Genomic DNA, 21,013 nt, shown 5'->3' with positions numbered 1-21,013 from the left:
GCCCGACTCTACGGACCATATGACTATGAGGGATTGCTTGGCGGCTGTCTACGACATGTTGCCGTCCTTGCCACATCCAACGACGATGTGGTCATCCGTTCCTTGGTATCCACACGGGACCGCCCACGGTCCGGTTCTCCGGTATCTCCATCGGGCCATGACCAGAGCGTCGACTGGCCTGTTCACGGGTGCTACGTGACTTTCTGATGATGTATCGGTTTCATGCGGTGCTGGAAGATCTGGATGCGGCGGGACCACTTGTCACTGAGGGATTGTCTGGCTGTCATATCTGATATGCTACCGCCGCTGGCCCATCCACCGGTTTCAGCCAAGAAGGGTCCGGGTTTTCACGATGATCGCCACGGAGGTTCCACCGGCAGATATCGGCATTCGATCGTTGGCTGCCACAGGCCCCCGTCGGTTTACACGGCTACCAGTAACTGGCCCCGTGCGTATCGTTGTTCCAGCAAGCAGACGGAGCCCTGTAACGAATTGGAAAAATTGCGTCATCGGCTCACCGTTCGGTACCGTCGTCCCGTGATCGATCGAAGTGGTGCAGTGTCCAGGGTTCCACCGGCTCCTGCCGGTCCGTGTACAATCGTACCGTCCACACCAGTCGGCAGCTGATTCGGCGTTCAGGGTTACACCGGCTCCTGACGGGACCGTCCACGGTCCGGTGTGTTCCCGATGCAGCCAGTACATTGGATCGAAGTGCCTGTGCCAGGTTACTGACCGATTTTCCAGATGATGCGTCGGCACCTTCCGTTATAGAAGATCCGTACGCAGTGACCCACATGGCTGTGACTGTTTGTCTCGCTGCGGTGTATATGCTTTCGTCCACTTCACAGTCCACTCGCATGCTTTCGTCACTTCCATTCTAGAAGGTTTTCCGTTTGAGGACTGATCCGATGTCGGTTTACTTGAGTAGACTTCGTTTGTGCCGTTCCCCATTCGTCACAACGAACGTATCCCGTCTTCAACCTATCCTTCAACTGTGTGACGCCGGCCTTGGATGACGCTGTTTCCGGCGGGACCAGACGTCTTCCTAGAACTTACAGATTGGCACGTCCTGTCGATGGCTTCAGTTCAGCGTACATGTTGTACATGGCGACCATAACTCCTCATGTGCAGGATGCCAGAGGATATGCCTTTCCCTGTTCTAGCCGTCGACTTTGATGTTGGTCTACCTTATATCTTCCGTGACGTCGATGTGCACTACGATTGCACACTATCGTCAACCGACTTGCCTGAAGCGATCCATTCTTGACTTTCAGCACAAGCCGGTAATCTTGGCAGACCTGTGGTCTACATACGGCTCTTTGCCGTGAAGGGGTCGACGTTACAAGCGTTCCGGGTTGGTGACGAAGAAAGTCTACTGGTCCGGTCACTTGTGTTGAGATCCCGTGCACCGCATATTCTCTTGTTCCGGGAGGAAGGTTCAGAGGAAAGGACATTCGCAGATCGTTCTCTATATCCGGTGGCGATGCAAGACAGTCGCTACTTCCGCTGGTTCCGGAAGTTATCCAGTTGCCATCACGTGGTACGGGGTTTTACGTCACCGTTTTCCTATGGTTCATTGCGGCTTATCAACTCACTGACGTTTTACTGTTGTTACCGCCAGAGTTCGTGACCGATGCTGTCCTAGATGGTCTCTGCTGCTGTTTTCGCACCGGGTGGTGTGACGGCCGTGGATTTAGCCGGTTGCTGTTTTGCGTTGCTTCACTTCCAGGTATATCGGGCATGTAGCGTAGCGAGTTGCTACGCTGTCTTTGGCTCTTGCCTGTATCACGGGGTCGCTGTTTCCGATGTCTTGATTCCTGAATCACTCTATTACTGTTTCATGAAGTATCATTGCAAGAGTAATTTTGACGTCGGCGCAACATTTTATGCTTAGAGGTCGCGGTATCCAGTTTGTTTCTGAATCCATGCATTCAGTACAAATAACGCAGATTTGCTGATCCGGTTACCAGTCGCCTTGCAGTCCAGTCCCCTGTTGGTGGCTGTGGTTTCCAGATGAAGCCGATCTACACATCAACCTGTTGGAGATGTTGTCAGTTACGTCATCTTTCATTGGCGAGAGATGCTGTCAGGCGCCTCTCTCATGGTAGCCACAGACAGTACTACCGCGGTGGCTTATATCAACCGTCAGGGCGGAACCCACTCCAGCAGTCTGCTGCAGTTGACTTATCGTCTCTACAAGCTGGTTGACGAGATTCCGTTGCAACTTCGGGCTCGCCATATTCCAGGGGTTTCCAATGTACTAGTCGACACACTGTCTCGGCCGTCGTCTCCACAGCCGACGGAATGGATGCTCCATCCCGAAGCGTTCGATGGGTGTGCGACAGACTTTGGACACCAAACATCGATCTCTTCGCCACACGATTCAACCATCAGCTGAGGGTTTACGTGTCTCCGGTGCTGGATCCCGAAGCTCTGGATCTCGACGCCTTGGCCATCAGCTGGGAACACAGATGGACGCGTACGCTTTTCCTCCACGAATCCTCCTTCCAAGGGTGCTTCAGAGGTTTCAGCTGTACCATTGTCGCCTGTTACTCATTGCTCCAATGTGGCCATCCAGGATGTGGTATCCAGATCTAATACGTCTTAGCCGATCCACATCCTTTACCGCTGCCAGACTGGGATCATCTGTTGCTGCATCCCACGTCAAGACTATACCATCCACGTCCGCAGTTGTTCCAACTGCACGCGTGGACTTTATCGCCAAGAGTTTGAGAAAGAAAGGTTTTTCTTCACAGTCTACGGCGGCCATTTTGAAAGCGCACAGATCATCTACTACTAACGTCAGATGGCTTTGCTTTTCACCGAGGGTGTTTCCCGGCAAAACCTCAAACCTCAGACGATCCCAGATACTTCGTCTTGCTGGGTTTTTTGGCTGTATCGCGGACCACTTTACGATTAAAGGGGTCTACCATCGCTGGGTACGTTTCGGTCATCGCTACTGTTCGTGATGTCGCTACTGGAACGAAGTTATCGGGTATTCCGAGATCCATAAGATGATCAAAGGGTTTCGCCTTGATGATCAAGTACACCGGTTTCGGCCACCAAGATGGGACCTGAATCTGGTGTTACGAGCGTTATCGACCGCACCTTATGAGCCGATCGAAATCCTCTTCCCTGCAAGACTTGATGCGGAAGACGGTGTTTTTACTCGGTTTTTGCCACGGTCTGCCCGTGTCTCAGAACTCCATGCTCTTGATGTAGACTTGGTACGTTTTCACCAAGATCGGCGTGCAGTCAACTTGGGGTTACTCATGAACTTTGTTGCAAAGAATCAGTTACCAGACCAAGCGCCTCGTTCGTATGTTGTGCAGGCCCCTCTCCTCTATCGTTGGTCCGGCGGACGTTGAGGACTTGGCGTTGTGCCCTGTCAGAGCCCTGCACCAGTACATCGAGAGGACCAGATCTTTTCGACAACATCGCAAAAGACTTTTCCTTTCCTGTAACCAGAGTCGGTTGAGGGACCTTACCAAGAACACGGTGGCCACCTGGATCCGGTCTTCTATCCTGACCGCCTATCAGAAGGAGGGTTTTACCTGCTCCGTCTGCTTCTAATCCGCATGAACTCCGTGCCTTGGCTGCCACGATGTCCCTGCACTGCAACACACCCATTCAGCACATTATCACTGGTTGGTTCTGGGCTACGGACTCCATCTTCGCCAACTATTATCTGAGGGATGTCACCACAGAAGACGTTGAGGGGTTCCATCATCTGGGTCCGGTTGTTGCTGCACAGACTCTGTTGAATACAAGCCGTCCTCGTCGCCGTTGATGTCTGTTTGATTCTGGGCTGCATACCGAGATGTCCATCGAATAGACAGATGAGGATTGCTTTAGACTTTTGTTCTTTTGCACAGTTCACGTACTGGGCCGGAACTTTTTGTCTCGATAACCTTTACCCTGCACTGCATGTGGTTTATTGGTTGTCGTTATTGAACTAACAGATCTTTGGTGTTACTAGACAGGAAAACACTCGGGGGTCTTGTTTTGTTCAATGTTCGCTGACGGATGTCACCTCATTAGGTTGTCGCTTGTTATTGAAAACTATAACACTTCAATACGTGAGGGTTACCTAACACCTGCATCCCTGGTGGCTACGTCTTCCCCACCCTGTCAGAACCAGCATGAGATGGTGCTTCCGCCTCCTGGTCCATGTGTTCTAGGAGCCGTACCTGCCACTGCTTCGACGGATGCCACCATTCTGGTTGTTGTTACTAACATCACCTGCATTGGTCTGTGACGGGCATCCCTAGGATGAGGGGCTTACCAAGGTTGGCCTTATTCTTCCACTAGTCAGCCTCTTTCCGGTTGGGGAGTTATCACAAGCATCTACGGATCTCGGCACCCACCACCATCTGTTGAATGCTGCACTTGTTTGAGGACAGGTAATGTCTCTATAGAAATGGAGAAAACTTGAGTGTTTTCTCTTTTATAGATACATTACCTGTCCTCAAGATTCATCCCGCCCGGGCCTCCCCGCTTCCTGTTCTCCGTGCGATGCGCTCAGGGAAAAAGAAGGAAGTTACAGTCATGTGACCGGAACTAGAGAGCAGTATGCAGTAGAAGAATTTAGGCCATCCCATTGGCTGTTGGGATGTTCGGACCAGACCACTTGCGTGGGGGGGAGGTGCACTTGTTTGAGGACAGGTAATGTATCTATAAAAGAGAAAACACTCAAGTTTTCTCCAATCTTTTGATTCTAAATAAGGGCTATTTCAATTTTATTCATTTAAAAATTATCGAAAATCATGTATGAAAATTATAGTTTTTGGGCTAAACTAAAAATGACCCTAAAATACTGATGTAATTTGTTAGGATTTTATGCAACTGCAGCTGTGTAATGATGTACTGAAAATGATGACAGATAATGTTAACCTTCTGGGCTTGTTTTTAAATAAAATTTGAAACATTTTACATTTTGTCAAGACTATTTGCTGTTCTTATATGAAAACAATAATAGGAACAATACATTTTACTCATTACTGAAAATAAGAAGTATACCGTAAAATAGATTTTTAATAATAATTTATAATATATTTAACCTTGAAAATGAATCTTAATATTTTTTATCCCATGGTATTGTTAATTATTTTTGAAAGTAGGGGGCTGTGTGATAAATAGACAATAATATATGAGTGGCTGTTAGATAACATTTATCTTACAAAGAGTCAAAGCGATCCTTAAAAACCAGGTTGTAAGCAAATTTACGCATCTTTTTCGACTAAAATTTATTTACAGCCTTGCACATGTAGTTAACTTATGCATCACAGACAAATGTTTGTCAGGTTAACTATATGTCACAGTGTAATCAATTTCGATCATGCTGTTTTTTCATTGGATGTATGGCATTGGTGCGTGGTCATCACCTAGAAGCAGCCAGTTGTATGTCTTGAAATTGTTAAAGGAGGGGACAATTAAGGCATTTGGCCTGGTATGCATATTCAACGATATATAATGCACATTATTGCTTAATATCAACAAGTATAATCATATAGTTAATTAATAAAATGGTTAAATGTGACGGCTATTATATATAACGTTCGCAGCCATTTTGTACCATCCCAGTGAATACGCCCTCTGGTGAGCTGGTGGTTATTTAATACTTAACGTGGCACGTCAGGAATTAGTCTTCGAACTGAAGAAACAAAACATACCTGATTTTTGCAAATGCATCGCAATGTCATCCTAGTAAGCCAGCACCAATTATATATTATTTTTCAATACACAATAAACCACCATTGTCAAAGTGTTGAAATAACTGTATTATGTTTCGTAAATAAATTAACCTACGTACTGAAACAGTAATCGGAGTGTTTTCTTGGTTAATTGGTCTTTTCTTTCCGTGGCCTTTCTGTGGTTCCTGATTGGCAGGTGTTTATTCAGACGATCGCCAGACACTGTGTCTAGACACACTAAAAAGACGTGCCTCTTTTATGAAAATCACAGGGTATTGTGTGATAACAGCACGGATACACCTCAAATCGTAATGGACATTACCAACCACCCTGCTTTATTACTGTAAGTAATTCTGTAAAACCCTTGATTAAATAGACTTTCCCATCTAAAATCACAAAACTGACCAATTACATGGTCCCAAAGAAAAGAAAAGTATCACTTGGGTATCGAGAGTGGTAGTTTTTGCTCAAATAATTGAAAGTATAAAAAGTAGATGGCTGTATTTATTCAATGCAGTGAAGTATGTGATTTTAAGTATGAAAAGTAAGTGACAGCTCCAGTAGCTGCTGAAAACCGCTGCGTCTGCCTATAACGATAAAACACTCTATGTGATAAAGTTACCATGTTTAACACCATGCAAGCACCAGATGAAAGTTGCCTGTCATTTAACATGTTTGCTTTCCTGCCACTCCTTTCAGAAAAGTTACAGCTGTGACAGCTTCATCCATGCACAGCTGATATCTGTTCAATATTACAGGGATGTGTTGTTCAAACAGTAATCTTTTGTTACTGGTTACTAGTTGCTATTATTTACATCAATGCATTCATATCTAAAGGCACTAAGATTTAGTGGGCCTTATTTTTCTAAATATGGATTATAAATGACAATTACATTAATTTGGAATACTAAACCTCGCTATTGTATCACCCAAAACATTTTAATTGAACAACGATTGAGGGAATCCCAGTGAGCAGCTTCATTTTTAAAAATTGGAACTCTTTTATGATAAGTCTAAAATGTACGACAAAACCCGAGTATTGATGAGGCTATATATACGACAGCTGTGTAAAGTACCTTTGAATTTTATATACAGTACACAACCGTCATGTATAGAGACAAAAAAAAAACCCGGCGAATACGCTGAAATAAAATAATAAATATTTGGAACATAAACTCACAATTTTATTATTATTATTTGTTTTATTTTTATTTTATTTTTTTTGGTTTATTATTATTATTTTTATTATTATGATTGTGTGAGGGTTTTTTTGTGGGGTTTTTAATTTTTTTTTTACAGAGCTCCATATACAGTACCACTGCAGATGCGTGTGCGGGGATTTTGGCATGGGGAGGGGGGTTTACACAGAGGCAAGTGAAGTTTACTTTGAGGGGTCGAGACATGTTCCCTGAAAAATGTATCACAAAAACATTTGCTTGTACAAGGAGATTGGTATGTGCCTGCACTGACGAAAAACATTGTGGCACAATAATTTTTGCTTAATACATAACATAATGTCCTGCATTACTAGAAAATGAAGCCCTGTCTATTTGTTTACTAGTCATAGATTAAAATATCGTGTAAATAAAATTTACCTCATTGACCTCATTAATGTACATCTAATTTGCAGTTATCAAATTCTGAACATAAAAATATGGCTTGTGCCCCCTCATATATACGTGTATATATATTCATATTATCTGCAGGTATTTAAAAATATTATATAGAGGATTCTCAACTATACTGTTAATATACTGATAGTGTTTGGTCACCACTTCGAGTGTAGTTGGTGACACACTAGCAATTTGCTTCCAGTTGTTTATGATTAAATGGCCTGCTATATGTAATACAGTTCATGGCTAATATATAATTTAAAATAATAATAATAATAATACTTATGAGAATGCCGCCATATTTAAGTCACTAACCGTACCGATCTGCGAAACTAGCTAAACTGTTAGTACTGTTACTGAATCATACTCATAGTTATTAATTGTACATATCTATAACAATAATGGCACATTGACGGTTTGAAAACAGAGAATATGTTTCCTTCCGACTGCTTCCAGTTAAATCCCCCGCTGTTAGTTTGTGTACTGTCCGTAGTTAGTGTGTATTTATTTTCTTTTTCAGATAATCTCTCAGCAGCTGCTACTTTTATTCATTCATTCATTCATTCATTCATTATTATTGTTATTGTTGTTATTATTATTATTATTATTATTATTATTATTATTATAGTACTGCAGGGGCAATATTACACTATTCATATACAGTATTGCAGGGTTTCTGCCAGAGGGTAAAATGGGTATGAAGCCATACCCAAATTCTATTGCAGATGTAGTTTTTAAAAGTTAACCTTTTGGCAAAATTAATTACTCTTTATTATTACTGTATGATTTTCTTAACCCTAACCCTACACCTAACCCATTTTATTTTGGGGGAGGGCCCCCCCATACCCCCCCCCCCCCCCATTGACTGCTGTTGCATTCAGCAAACACATTGTAAATATTTAATTTCATAGTGCCATACCCAAAAATTTCTTTCTGGCAAAAACACTGGGTAGGTGTCTATGGAAAACGTAAACAAAAGGGTCCTCTAGTTTCATATTCAACCCCCATTCCCCTGTTCAGATCACGCACTGTTTGTACTTAGTATGTATTCCTCCTGTTCCAAATGGTTTGGTAATATGGATCAATCAAATATATATACAGTGGACTCTTGTCTAAACCAGATTCTGTGTAATCCTGATCTCTGCGTAAACCGGTCCATTTCTAAAGCCCCATCCAGCTACCGTTTATCTCTTAGGTATAAATCTCTGCCTAATTTGTATTTTGTCTACTCCGGACTCCGGATCAAAAATCAAGAACGAAATAACCGTTCATTAATTACCTCTGTCTACACCGGATTGGGATTTGACTGAACGACGGGCTGCTTAATTAGTTGAACAATGATCGTCAATTGCCAAGTAATCAGGACGACGTCGCAGATCAAATACAAAATGTAATCGCACTCATGTGAAGTTTACTCTTATTGCGGTAGGCTGTTAGATCAATCAGATTAATATTAGAGTGTGTGTTGATACCTAACTGAAATAATGTTTTAAGAAATAAAATGAAATTTAACCTAGTACAAATATTAGAACAACCAAAAACACGTTTAATATGCAGCCACTAATATTTTATGCAGAAAAATATATTTGATATGTAATTACAATCATTAAAAAGTCTCTGTTAGTCGAAAACATCTTAAAAATTGCAGCAAACTCAGGAATGTCCCTTTAAGTATAATTTTTATGTCTGTGAAATAATCGATTTCAAGTCTGGCTTGCATGACTGTGTTTCACAACCATCCATGGGTTCAAATGTCATTGTTGAACGTGAGTTGTCAATCATTCAAGAACCATAACTCTAGATGAACTCTGTCTAAACCGGTCCTCTATGTAAACTGGACTATTTCTACGGTATGAAGTGAGTCCGGTTTAGACAGAGTCCACTGTATGTATATATATATATATATATAATGTTCATGACATTAGACGAGAATGTGTGTGGGATTGTGTGTGGGATTGTGTGCATGTGATTGTGTGTCATATCTACACAGCTGTTTCTTTTATATGAAATGTATGATATGATAACGATGTTAGATCTCTTTAGATGAAAGAGATGAACAGCATAATATTATAGAAATGTTTTAGCATTTTTAATATGTTATCATTTTGTCGTTAGATTTCAATTCTATATGTTGGTCACCCATCTGCACAACAAAATGCAAATTTAAAACGTTTTGACAGCATCACGAGTCTTTCAACTACTACTATGTGTATATATATATGTATCGTGGTATGTGCTATCCTGTCTGTGGGATGGTGCATATAAAAGATCCCTTGCTACAAATGGAAAAAATGTTTGACATCCATGCCATCGAGTAATAAATCAATGTGCTCTAGTGGTGTCATTGAAGAAAACAAAGTACAAATTTTTAATATGTTGTTGATTGTCATGGATTGAACAGTCACTTGGGGATAATATATATATATATTTTATTTTTATTTTTATGTATTACTACCTGTATTAGGGCTCTCACTAGTATAAATACATCATAATGGTGTCACCTTTTCAACACAAAATAAAATTTCATTGTTTTTAAAGTACATGTGAGTTAGCTTTCAAATAAAATTAATTCATTAAACATCAGTTTTCTATTTATTAAATATAAAGAAAGAAAGAAATGTTTTATTTAATGATGCACTCAACACATTTTATTTACGGTTATATGGCGTCAAACATATGGTTAAGGACCACACAGATTTTGAGAGGAAACCTGCTGTCGCCATTACATGGGCTACTCTTCCGATTAGCAGCAAGGAATCTTTTATTTGCGCTTCCCACAGGCAGGATAGCACAAACCATGGCCTTTGTTGAACCAGTTATGGATCACTGGTCGGTGCAAGTGGTTTACACCTACCCATTGAGCCTTGCGGAGCACTCACTCAGGGTTTGGAGTCGGTATCTGGATTAAAAATCCCATGCCTCGACTGGGATCCGAACTCAGTACCTACCAGCCTGTAGACCGATGGCCTACCACGACGCCACCGAGGCCGGTTTATCAAATATTTTATTATTTTAATTACATATCAGAATTATTATTTTTTAAATTCACTAGTCTTTTATGTTTTTTTGCCTGCCTTGATTTGAAATCCACTGACCCTACTTACCTGGTACAGATTCAAGGCAGTTCTGAGAGTGTATACCCACTGAACCTGAAAATACTGAAAGTCCAGTGTTTAATGGATGAATCTAATGACTTACTTGCTGTTTTAGTGGCTGAGATATAACGTCTTAGTTGGCTGGGTAAGATTACCATATATCCGGTACCTAAAATTATATATGTTACTAAATCTTTGTGTTTGTTAGAATACTGCAGCCATATTCTTGAAAGTGATATTTTTGGTTTGATCAAAAGGAAAATACAAACACCTGTTATCAACCTATACTTTCATGTTTTTATGAGCCAAGTTGTAGCTTTTGCATAAGATGGCTTACTTTCTCCATAACATTTGACTCTCGTTTTTTCCTTTTCTTTTCAGCCTCCAAAACATTCTAGAAAATATGCAGACAAGAAGAAAGTATATCCTTTACATAAGCTACCAGTATTTAAAGTGGAATGTAAGAAATATATAGAGTTGGAGTCTATACTTTTATTTGTCCGAGCACAGTGGCAGAATGTTCGCCAGATGTGTGATTGGTCATAGGATAGATTGCACTGTGGAGTCTGTCTGTGTTTTTTCTAGTTGCAGCCAGTGCTCCACAACTGGTACATCAAAGGCTATGGTATGTACTATAGTATATACTGTTATGTCTGTGAGAAGTGGCAGTAGGTTTTTCTCAATCTCTCTGTGTCTTTCTCCCTCTCTCACCCTCTCTGTGTCTTTCTCTCTCTCTCACCCTCTCTTTGTCTTTCTCCCTCTCTCACCCTCTCTTTGTCTTTCTCTCTCTCTCACCCTCTCTTTGTCTTTCTCCCTCTCTCACCCTCTCTTTGTCTTTCTCCCTCTCTCACCCTCTCTTTGTCTGCCTAACTCTCCTTCAACCCAGTGGTATAATGCTCGCCTGATGCACGGTTGGTCTGGGAATTCTCTTCGTTGATGGTCGGTCCATTGGGTGATTTCTCATTCAATCCAGTGCACCAAGACTGGTATATCAAAGACTGGTATATCAAAGACTGGTATATCAAAGACTGGTATGTGCTCTCTTTTCTGTGGGATGGTGAATATAAAATTCCCTGGCTGCTCATGGAAAAATGTAGCTATATGTCAAAATTACCAAATGTTTAATAAAACAATATGCTCTAGTGGCATTGTTAAACAGAAATAAACTTAACTCTCTCTCTCTCTCTCTCTCTCTCTCTCTCTCTCTCTCTCTCTCTCTCTCTCTCTCTCTCTCTCTCTCTCTCTCTCTCTCTCTCTCTCTCTCTCTCTCTCTCTCTCTCTCTCTCCCCCCTTTCCCTCCCTCTCTCCAACAAAGAAATTCTACACAGAATACCACTTGCTCAAGAATTTTGTCATAAACAAAAATCCTGTCTTGATTTTCTTGATATGTCATAACTAACTGGTGACCTGAACAACCATTCTCGACTTATTTTGATGCCTGCAGACTGGTAGGAGTGAGTTACAAACTGAAGCAGGTTCAAGATACCAGTACACATGTACATGGATCATATGGGTAGCTGACATTTGCCAATCAGTGGATTTATCATTTTTTGAAAAGGCAGGACTCAAAGGAAAATCAAATCCTATAAAATAAACTCTGAATTATTCACATGAGCAAAATTTTGTAAATGTTCTCTGGTGAAAGTGCTCATTTAATGTGTTTTTGAAGTTAAAAATTAGAGGTTTAAATTCATGTTTTTTTGTTTGTTTTTTCTTGTGTTTTTTTTTTGGGGGGGGGGGTGGTTTGCTTATTTTTTTTGTTTTTTTTGGTGTCTCTTCATTTTTTTCTATGTCTGTTTTGTTGTTTATACCTTAACCACATTCACTCTTGCCAGTACACCTGACTCAAACAGAGGAAAGACTCGGTCTGTGAGAAATAAAGAAAACTACAAAGAACCAGGTTAGTTCTCATATTAATATCCCATTAAATCCGACCTCATCTAGTCAGGGCTCGCGCTGTCGGTAGCCAAATTAGCCTTTGGCTAATTTTTACACAAAATGGCTAATAAAATTTGTAAGTGGCTCAAATTTTGGCTACGCCATTTTCTATTTTCCAATGTGAACAAACAGTTACATAATCTATCCGACACCTGATATATAATAATAATAATACCAAAATTTTAATTACAATAATATAGAAATTGTGTCATGCAGAATACAACTTAATAATGTTTGCTTATTTTAATAATCATGGTTATTAATTTTAACAGCAACATGTATGAAAGCAAAGTCTGAAAGATCTGTAGCTTGTTATTTTAACTTTGTAAAGTCTTTGAACCAAAGTAATAAAAACGGACAGACAAGGTGCGTCAGTTTCAATACACATGCTAGTTAAGGACCGAAAGACAAGTAGGTTAGGGCCAAGTTCAGCCAGACCAAGCAAAACAAAAACGTCCACTAGACTGGTTTATGCACTTCACGTTAAACCCAATGTCCACGTCAGGAACCAATCACATTTTTCGCGAACATTAGGAAAACATTCTTTGGCTGCTCTCAGTGTGCATATAGGTCACACTTGACAGTCAGCCGAGACTGTTGCACGTGTCAAGAGACATCGTTGCAGACATTAAACAATACGATTACATGCAAGTAAATCTTGATGTAAATTTGTAAAAAAAAACCAAAAAAACAAAACCCAAATAGTTGTTCACATCAATGAAAAATTAATTTTGTTCGTTTGTTTCCGTTGTCTTTGTTAATTTCGCACTCATGCATATCGCAATCACAGGAAATGAACATGCAGTATTTATACAAATAACTGTTAAACATACACTGAATACAATTAGTTTACAATAATCATGACATTTGTTAGATAAAATATTACAAAACTTTGTAGACTGAGGTGACGTCTCAAAAGTTAGCTAGATTTTCAAAATAGAGTAAATTTCAAGTCATTATCTTTTTAATCAAAAACTTTTGACGTAAATTGAATAACTAATAATGTGAAGTCAGCATTCTTAGGCTACGTATTTTAGAAGCTGAAATCAACAACAAGCATTTAACACAACGTGGAAATCAACAACATGGCACAAATTACGAAATTGTTGGGGTGGGGAATTAATGGGTTACTTTAAAAAAATTAATAAAAGCAGTTCAAACCAACATTAAAATTGCTATTTTAAAGGAAATAATGAGCTCTATTGTAAAAAAGAGAGTATTGGCTCTCAAATTTTTATTAATGTCATATGCCTTAGAGGTTGGAGTGGGTGTTTGCAGAGGGCACTAGCTTCCAACTCTGCATATCTCTCCCCCCCCCCCCCCCACACACACACTGAAAAATCAAAGTAATATATTAATTGCTCCTTCCCCCATTGCTGTCCTTGATTTTTATCATGGAATAGTTTTGTTATTCAGATTTATTCCAGTTTGTACATAATAAGCTGAAAAAGATGTATTTTCATATTCATATATAAATACTCTATACAGTACTGCAGAAACCATTTTGGCTAAAACATTTTCATTATGGCTAATAAAACCCCCATATGGCTATTGTTTTTAGCTACAGGCATTTTTATCCAGGGTGAGCTCCGCTAGTGGTAATTCTTACTATTTTTCCGAGGTTTTTTTTCCTTTCCAACTCAGACTTTCAGAACACACAGTTATTTAGAAAATAGATTGATCATAACATTCGTCCACAAATAGCGCGAGGAAAACGAAATTGACAATAGATATTTAGAAAATATGATAATGTATCATAATTTGCATATCATCTTTTCCCATTTGTGAAATGTGTACAAGTCTGTATGCTTAGAAAGAATGTATTCAATTATTTGTACGAAAAAAATAGCGAGAGTGACGATCGGGTCAACAAAATTGACAATGTAGGAAAACAAGTTCAAGTGAATATGGTTAGAAAGAATGTTGAATCTGGATATAGACATATTACCTGTATTTTCTCTTTGTTCTCCACTTCTGACATTTTCTGATTTGTATTCAGTCATTATTTGTCCTTATATGTTAATTATCTTTTACAGCTAACGATGATGACTACTTTGACAGATCTGCAGAAATATCCGAGATAGACGAGAGGTTAAACAGACTGCAGCAGCTTATGAAATCTAGTCTGCCTTGACACAAACAGCAAACACTATTTATAAAAGTCGTTATTTATTGCCAAACTCTGAAGATATTGTTGATCATTCTTGTGCAGTGCATGCATGCTTGATGAACATACATACATACAGTTAACCGACATCAGGGCCCCGTTCCACAAAGCGATCTTAGGGCTAAGATCACCTTAAGTGCATAACTACCTTATGTACTTCCAGTGATCTTAGCAGTTTGAATGCTCAGTGGAACGGAACCCAGACCAGATGGAAGACTGCATGAATGTTCCAATTTAGATTAACATATCTGTCATTGGACAGAGAACAACTGGTCAATAACCTATTCAAGGCTTCCCAAGTGAAATTCCCTGTTCCCTCTAAACAGGATCAAACCGATAACATACATCACTGAGCTGTTATTGTTTTTATCCTACATCTCGACAAGAAGACTGGTAATCAACTTTATTTCTAACTTTCAATATTCTTACGCTAAACAGGCAAGCTTTTTGCAGTAAGACTTCATTCTTGTAAGTAAAATTAGTTTTGTTTAACATCACCACTAGAGCACATTGATTTATTAATCATCAGCTATTGGATGTCAAACATTTGGTAATTCTGACATAGTCTTCAAATAAAACCCACTACATCTTTTCCTTAGCAGCAAGGGATCTTTTATATGCACTTTAAGACAGACAGGAAAGCACATACTACAGTCTTTGATATACCACTTTCGGAGCACTGATTGGGACAGGGAAAAAATTCAATGAGTATCAAGTATGTCACATGAAAAAAAAAGTTTATAAATAATTAGTAAATAAAATATATAATTTTTGTTTAGCACAACTCAAAACTTAAATTTCCATGTTATGCTGTCTTAAAATCAGTGATATAGAGAAGATGCAGTTGAATAGCTCGTTAAAGTAAACAAGTTAAGTTAGACATAAATAAATTGCCAGTAGTAGTTTATCGCTTTGCTTTAATTAGACAGTACAAACAGTGGTTGCAGGATAACTCCTTTCGTAACACACTTCGTATATGATGGGGACCAAAATATTTGTGGGCGGGGCATAGCCTAGTGGTACAGCGCTCACTTGATGCGAGATCGGTCTGGGATTGATCTCCGTTGGTAGGCCCATTGGGCTAAATAAAGTACTTTTAGTGACAAATCAAATGTATATATTTTCAGATAATACTTTGTTAGGTCATTAATTAGGTCAATCATTTGTGACTGAGTGCCTTTAATGGGTTTAAATTTTTTTTTCCATTCCTTCATATTTAATGGGGGCAGGACTCGGCACTTAGCTCAGTGGTAAAGCACTTGCCTGATGTGAAGTCTGTCTGGGATCGATCCCTATCGGTGGACATATTGGGCTATGTTTCGTTTCAGCCAGTGCACCACGACTAGTATATCAAAGACCGTGATATGTGTTATCCTGTCTGTGGGATGGTGCATATAAACGATCCCTTGCTGCTAATCGAAAAGAGTAGCCCATGAAGTGGTGACAGCATGTTTCCTCTCTCAATATCTGTGTGGTCCTTAACCAAATGTCCGATGCCATATAAACCATAAATAAAATGTGTTGAGTGCATTGTTAAATAAAACATTTCCTTCCTTCCAAAATATTTGATGCAATAAGTGTTTAAGATAATGAATGTTTTTATGTTACATCTGTAAGGGATCATACTGAAAGTATGTGGATTAAATATCCTGAATGTCTCCCCCCCCCCCCCCCCCCCCCCCCCCCCCAATCATACACAAATATTCCACCCCATCCCTACTCCATGTACACACTGTTGGTTTAAAATGCTACCATCTGCCACACACAAGTCTGATGGAATTCTGATGCAGAGATTCCCTTTGAATGTCTAGTAGTATACCAACAGGAATATTGAACTTACTGTCGGTAAACGTAGACTTAACATAGTAGTTAACCGATTTACCCTTGTCCATTTTAGATTGTATAGTTGGTCTTGATAAAAATAACATAGACAGCCACCAAACAGCTGGTATCTTTTGTATTAGAGTGTTATTAAATAACATGCCATACAACACTGGGATTGTCAAATACATCACATTTAAAATATAGTCTTTATGGACAAGGTCAACTTTTAAACCAGTTAATTGTTTACATACATGTGTAATATGGATGACATGACATCAGTATATCATATATGTCATCAATGCCTATTGTCATACATTCAACTAGCCCAAGAAACCAGAAATCAGTATTACTGATAGTTTTATATTCTGTACTGAAACAACCAACATAATTATTATATAGTTATTGTTACGCCTAACATTTTAATTTAATTCTATTTTAATATGTGCTGTTCTGTTTTGTTGTACATTTTTATTAATATTAATTGTAGTCTTAATTAGTCCAGAATGTGTTCTGCTGGAATATTTTATTTTTAACAATACATGAAATATGTACAGTCATTTGTATATCCTGTAATAAAGCTTTATTTTATATCACAGTGCTAATTGTGTTGGACTTCAGTCCTGTTATGAATTTGTTAATGGTTGAGACTGTATCTTTAATACTGTATTACAGCAGTATATTTAGGGTCTCCACGAGTACTCGGACACGGGTCGAGTCTAGCAAGACTCGAGTCCGTTCACAGGACTCGAGTACCCGTACAAGGTGAAATATAATGATAAACTATAATACAATGGACAATGTAGGAAAATAATTTCAGCAGTAAATAGTTACACAATAATTATATGATCATGAGCCGGTTTCTCTTTTTAAACTGGCCGTCCCGCCGTCACAAAACTGAACACATCAAAATGCTATTTTATTTTATTCCTTACTTTTTAAACTGGCCGTCCCGCCGTCCCTCCGTCACAAAACTGAACACATCAAAATGCTATTTTATTTTATTCCTTACTTTTATCATTCCTTCTGGAGCTATTTTTCATTTTTCTCAATATATTTTCTGTGTGAGTATGACCTGACCCCCTTATAAACTTCGGTCGCCTCAGTCTGGACCCACCCCTTCTAAAATTCCTTCATAGTTGGCTGGTGTAGATACTAGGTATTCATCATGTCATGTAGTCACAGGGTTTCTTGAACTTTCTTTTTAAAAAAATCCACTACTTATGGGATCAGGGATTTGGGGTTGCTAATAAACATATTATTTAATTATCTTTAAACATGCCATGTTGCACCCTGTTGTTTTTATGCAGGTAAATAAAATGCAAGGTACCACACTTTTTATAGATTGTTCAGTTTAGTATTACAGTAGGTTTTATGACCACCAAAAATCTTCAAGGACGATTGGGGTCAAAAGTGAAATTTAAAAGTTGACGAGGTTTTTTTATCAGTAAATCGCAAATTCAAACAATAAAAATGACTAAAAACAAAACAACAACTGTACGATCAACAGAATGAAAAAGATTGACAGAAATAATGTTCCGCAGTGATTAATAGACCCTGGAAATTGTCAAAATCGAGAATGACGCCCCACGCACGTGTACGGGGCAACTGCTTGATGCACGTGCAAACTATGGAATGTGTTTCGATGTGTTCATAAACAGACCTGAACGTGCTTTACTAGGAACGAATGAATGAATGTTTAACGACACCCCAGCACGAAAAAATACATCGGCTATTGGGTGTCAAACTGGTAAATACAAAAACAATGATGATCAATATCGGTACAAAAATTCAACAATTAAACCAAAACACAGTGTAAAGAACTGTGCAAAAATACAAATATCACAGATAGATGCTGACTTTTACTCAAAATTTAAATTTGTGTTGTATTGGCCATTTTCAAAGAGAACGTTACACCCTTGCACCACGGTGAGGTTACAGCACGCGCATGAGTTCTTTACTAGGATGTCTGTGGTCAAAACGTATGCTCGTTCTAATGGTTGATATTAACATTAATATTTCAGGTTCCTCTACTTATTTGAAGCATATATATATATATACATACACTCATACATACGCACACGCACACGCACACACACAAAAGGTTCTTAAATAAGTTTATTTATTATTTTATTTTTTTAAAATAGTCTTCAAAACGTTTTTAAAAATCAAAATCGCCAACTGGAAATAAAATAATAAGTAACATTTAAAGCGGCAGTATCCGGAATATTTTTATTATTTAAGCATATAGAAAAGAAAATCCATTTACGTTTGGTGCATATATGACGTCGCACTCCGCATTGGTTTCACTACGCTGGCTTATCCAGGTCATAAACAAAGCCAGTATTTCGAAAGTGGGACACTTGACGGGCTCCTACCGATCTCGGTTTTCATTGGCTTATCACAAGTGTGAAATTTCCCAACGAGATCACGTGAGATTTCACAATTTTTAAACAAATTTTACTGTCTTGATTGAGGGGTCGTCTCATATCTCCAAAACATATTTATATCCATAGAGGTATGGTACAACGCCTTTCAAGGGGTCGGTGGGTGGGGGATTTGCCTTGAAATTTTGACAGTGTCCAGCTGTTGGCATATGCGTTACATGTAAGGGGGTGTTACTAATTACGTAACGCTCTAGGGATAGAGGAAGAGGGTACTGTGTTCGATTTACGTAACTATTTTTATTCATTACTTAGACCTAAAAGGTGTTTGTTAGAAATCCGCGGTCAGTCTAGGAACGATACCCATCGGCGGGTATATAAAAGACCATGGTATGAGATATCCTGTCTGTGGGATGGTACATATAAACGATCCCTTGCTAAAAATATTTTTAGCTGGTTTCCGAGGCGTGTGTGCAGGGATTTCAGCGGGGTTGGGGTTATAGACTGTGTTGAGCGAAGTTTATATGGAGCCATGGTCCCCCAGAAAATACATTTAAATTTTTTAAAGCTTGGGCATGTAATGGTTTCGACCTCCAATACCCTCCCCCTGCACATGCACTCGATTCCTCTCTAAGATTATATGTCAAAATTACCAAATGTTAGACATCCAATAGCAGATGGAAGGAAGGATAGGATATGTTTTATTTAACGACACACTCAACACATTTCGATTTTAACACGTAAAATTAAGAAGTGAAAACGTTCATTGTCTACTTTAGTATATTTTATTTAAAAAATATATACATGATTAATGTGTTACTAGTATACAAACTAAAGTTTGAAAGTTCTACTAACACTATAAAATATTAATTCTGAAATAGAAAGATACGATTGTCGATAATACGTTGTGAAGATCAAACCGGTTTTAACGAAAGACTAGTACCGTATCCTCAACCGAACGTTCTTCGTACAGCGCAAGATTTCTCTATTATTTTTATTTTTGAGACGAACCCTACAATTTGTAATCGGCAAACGCACGTGTTAACTGAAACTGACAACAGGCTGTCGTTTGTGCTTTGCCGAGCTATGGCGGCACAGGCGACGAATCGAGCGTATACGTTTCACGATCTCCGTTCATAGCGAACACACACGAGTTTTTTAAAAGTGTATTTGAGCTTGTATTTCACATTTGTACTTCACATTTGTACATGATATTATAATATGGTAACCAGAGACTATAACTTTAACAATCCACCATTTTGGGGGTGGGTTTTTTTTTTGCTGATCATTACTAGTGTAAAAGTAGTTCCGTCTCATTTTATATACAGTGATTGCAGAATAAAGTGTTTTGTTTAGCCAATAAATATATACAAGTTGACTAGGTACTAGTACTAGGTACTGTTGTGCTTGAACTGAAAGAAAGAAAGAAATGTTTTATTTAACGACACACTCAACACATTTTATTTACGGTTATATGGCGTCAGACATATGGTTAAGGACCACACAGATGAGAGAGGAAACCCGCTGTCGCCACTTCATGGGCTAGTCTTTCCGATTAGCAGCAAGGGATCTTTTATTTGCGCTTCCCACAGGCAAGATAGCACAAACCATGGCCTTTGTTGAACCAGTTATGGATCACTTGCGGAGCACTCACTCAGGGTTTGAAGTCGGTATCTGGATTAAAAATCCCATGCCTCGACTGGGATCCGAATCCAGTACCTACCAGCCTGTTGACATATGGCCTAACCACGACGCCACCGAGGCCGGTTGCTTGAACTGTGTAGTGTCGCTAAAAGTAGCATGCTAATTTTGTGCTGAAATAGTGTTCTCCCATTTTCTGTAATTGTTTTTTGTTGGGTTCCCTTTCCTTTTTGGCATCACCAGTGGCGGCACCTCATGTTCACAGGCTAGTCCACGTTCTGTTTTCCTTTCAACGATGTTCGTGCCCGTGACTGGAGAAATATACGAGAACATTAGGATGCGGCAATTGAAATAAATTATATCTAAAATAATCGCTTGCATCGCTTGTTACCCTTCCTGCGGCACAGTGACATCGTGGATAACAGTGCCCGTCGCATCGAGCACGTGAAATAAATGATGACCTTATCTAAGCAAAACAAATTACCAGACCTTAATCCAATGCAATATCGGGATACGTCTGTACGGCAAAATGTCTGATCGCAGTCACTGGAGCAGAAAGGAGTGGCAAAACATCCTCCGCCATCACACGGATCGATTCATCCTGTCAATGCCGAAACGCAAACGAGCATGTATCCAATTCCATGGTGAACATAAAAGGTAT

The 21,013-nt window shown here is 39.3% G+C and overlaps 1 protein-coding gene across 2 annotated transcripts in view; it reads left to right on the top strand.

Moving 5' to 3' along the window:
- The window catches only part of LOC121371481 (centrosomal protein CCDC61-like), a 48,010-nt gene extending 32,146 nt beyond the window's left edge, over positions 1-15,864 (top strand). For both annotated transcript variants that reach the window (XM_041497408.1, XM_041497407.1), the window contains exons 15-17: positions 10,783-10,823; positions 12,228-12,301; positions 14,376-15,864. In XM_041497408.1, the coding sequence (XP_041353342.1) occupies positions 10,783-10,823; positions 12,228-12,301; positions 14,376-14,473 (213 nt within the window). In that variant the 3' untranslated portion in view covers positions 14,474-15,864. The remainder of the gene's footprint in view (positions 1-10,782; positions 10,824-12,227; positions 12,302-14,375) is intronic.
- Positions 15,865-21,013: the final 5,149 nt, after the last annotated feature.

Source organism: Gigantopelta aegis, chromosome 4 (genome assembly GCF_016097555.1).
Source record: "Gigantopelta aegis isolate Gae_Host chromosome 4, Gae_host_genome, whole genome shotgun sequence".
In the NCBI taxonomy this organism is placed as follows: Eukaryota; Metazoa; Mollusca; class Gastropoda; order Neomphalida; family Peltospiridae; genus Gigantopelta; species Gigantopelta aegis.
Note: the sequence above shows the minus strand (reverse complement) of the source record. Positions and strands in the feature narration are given on the sequence as shown.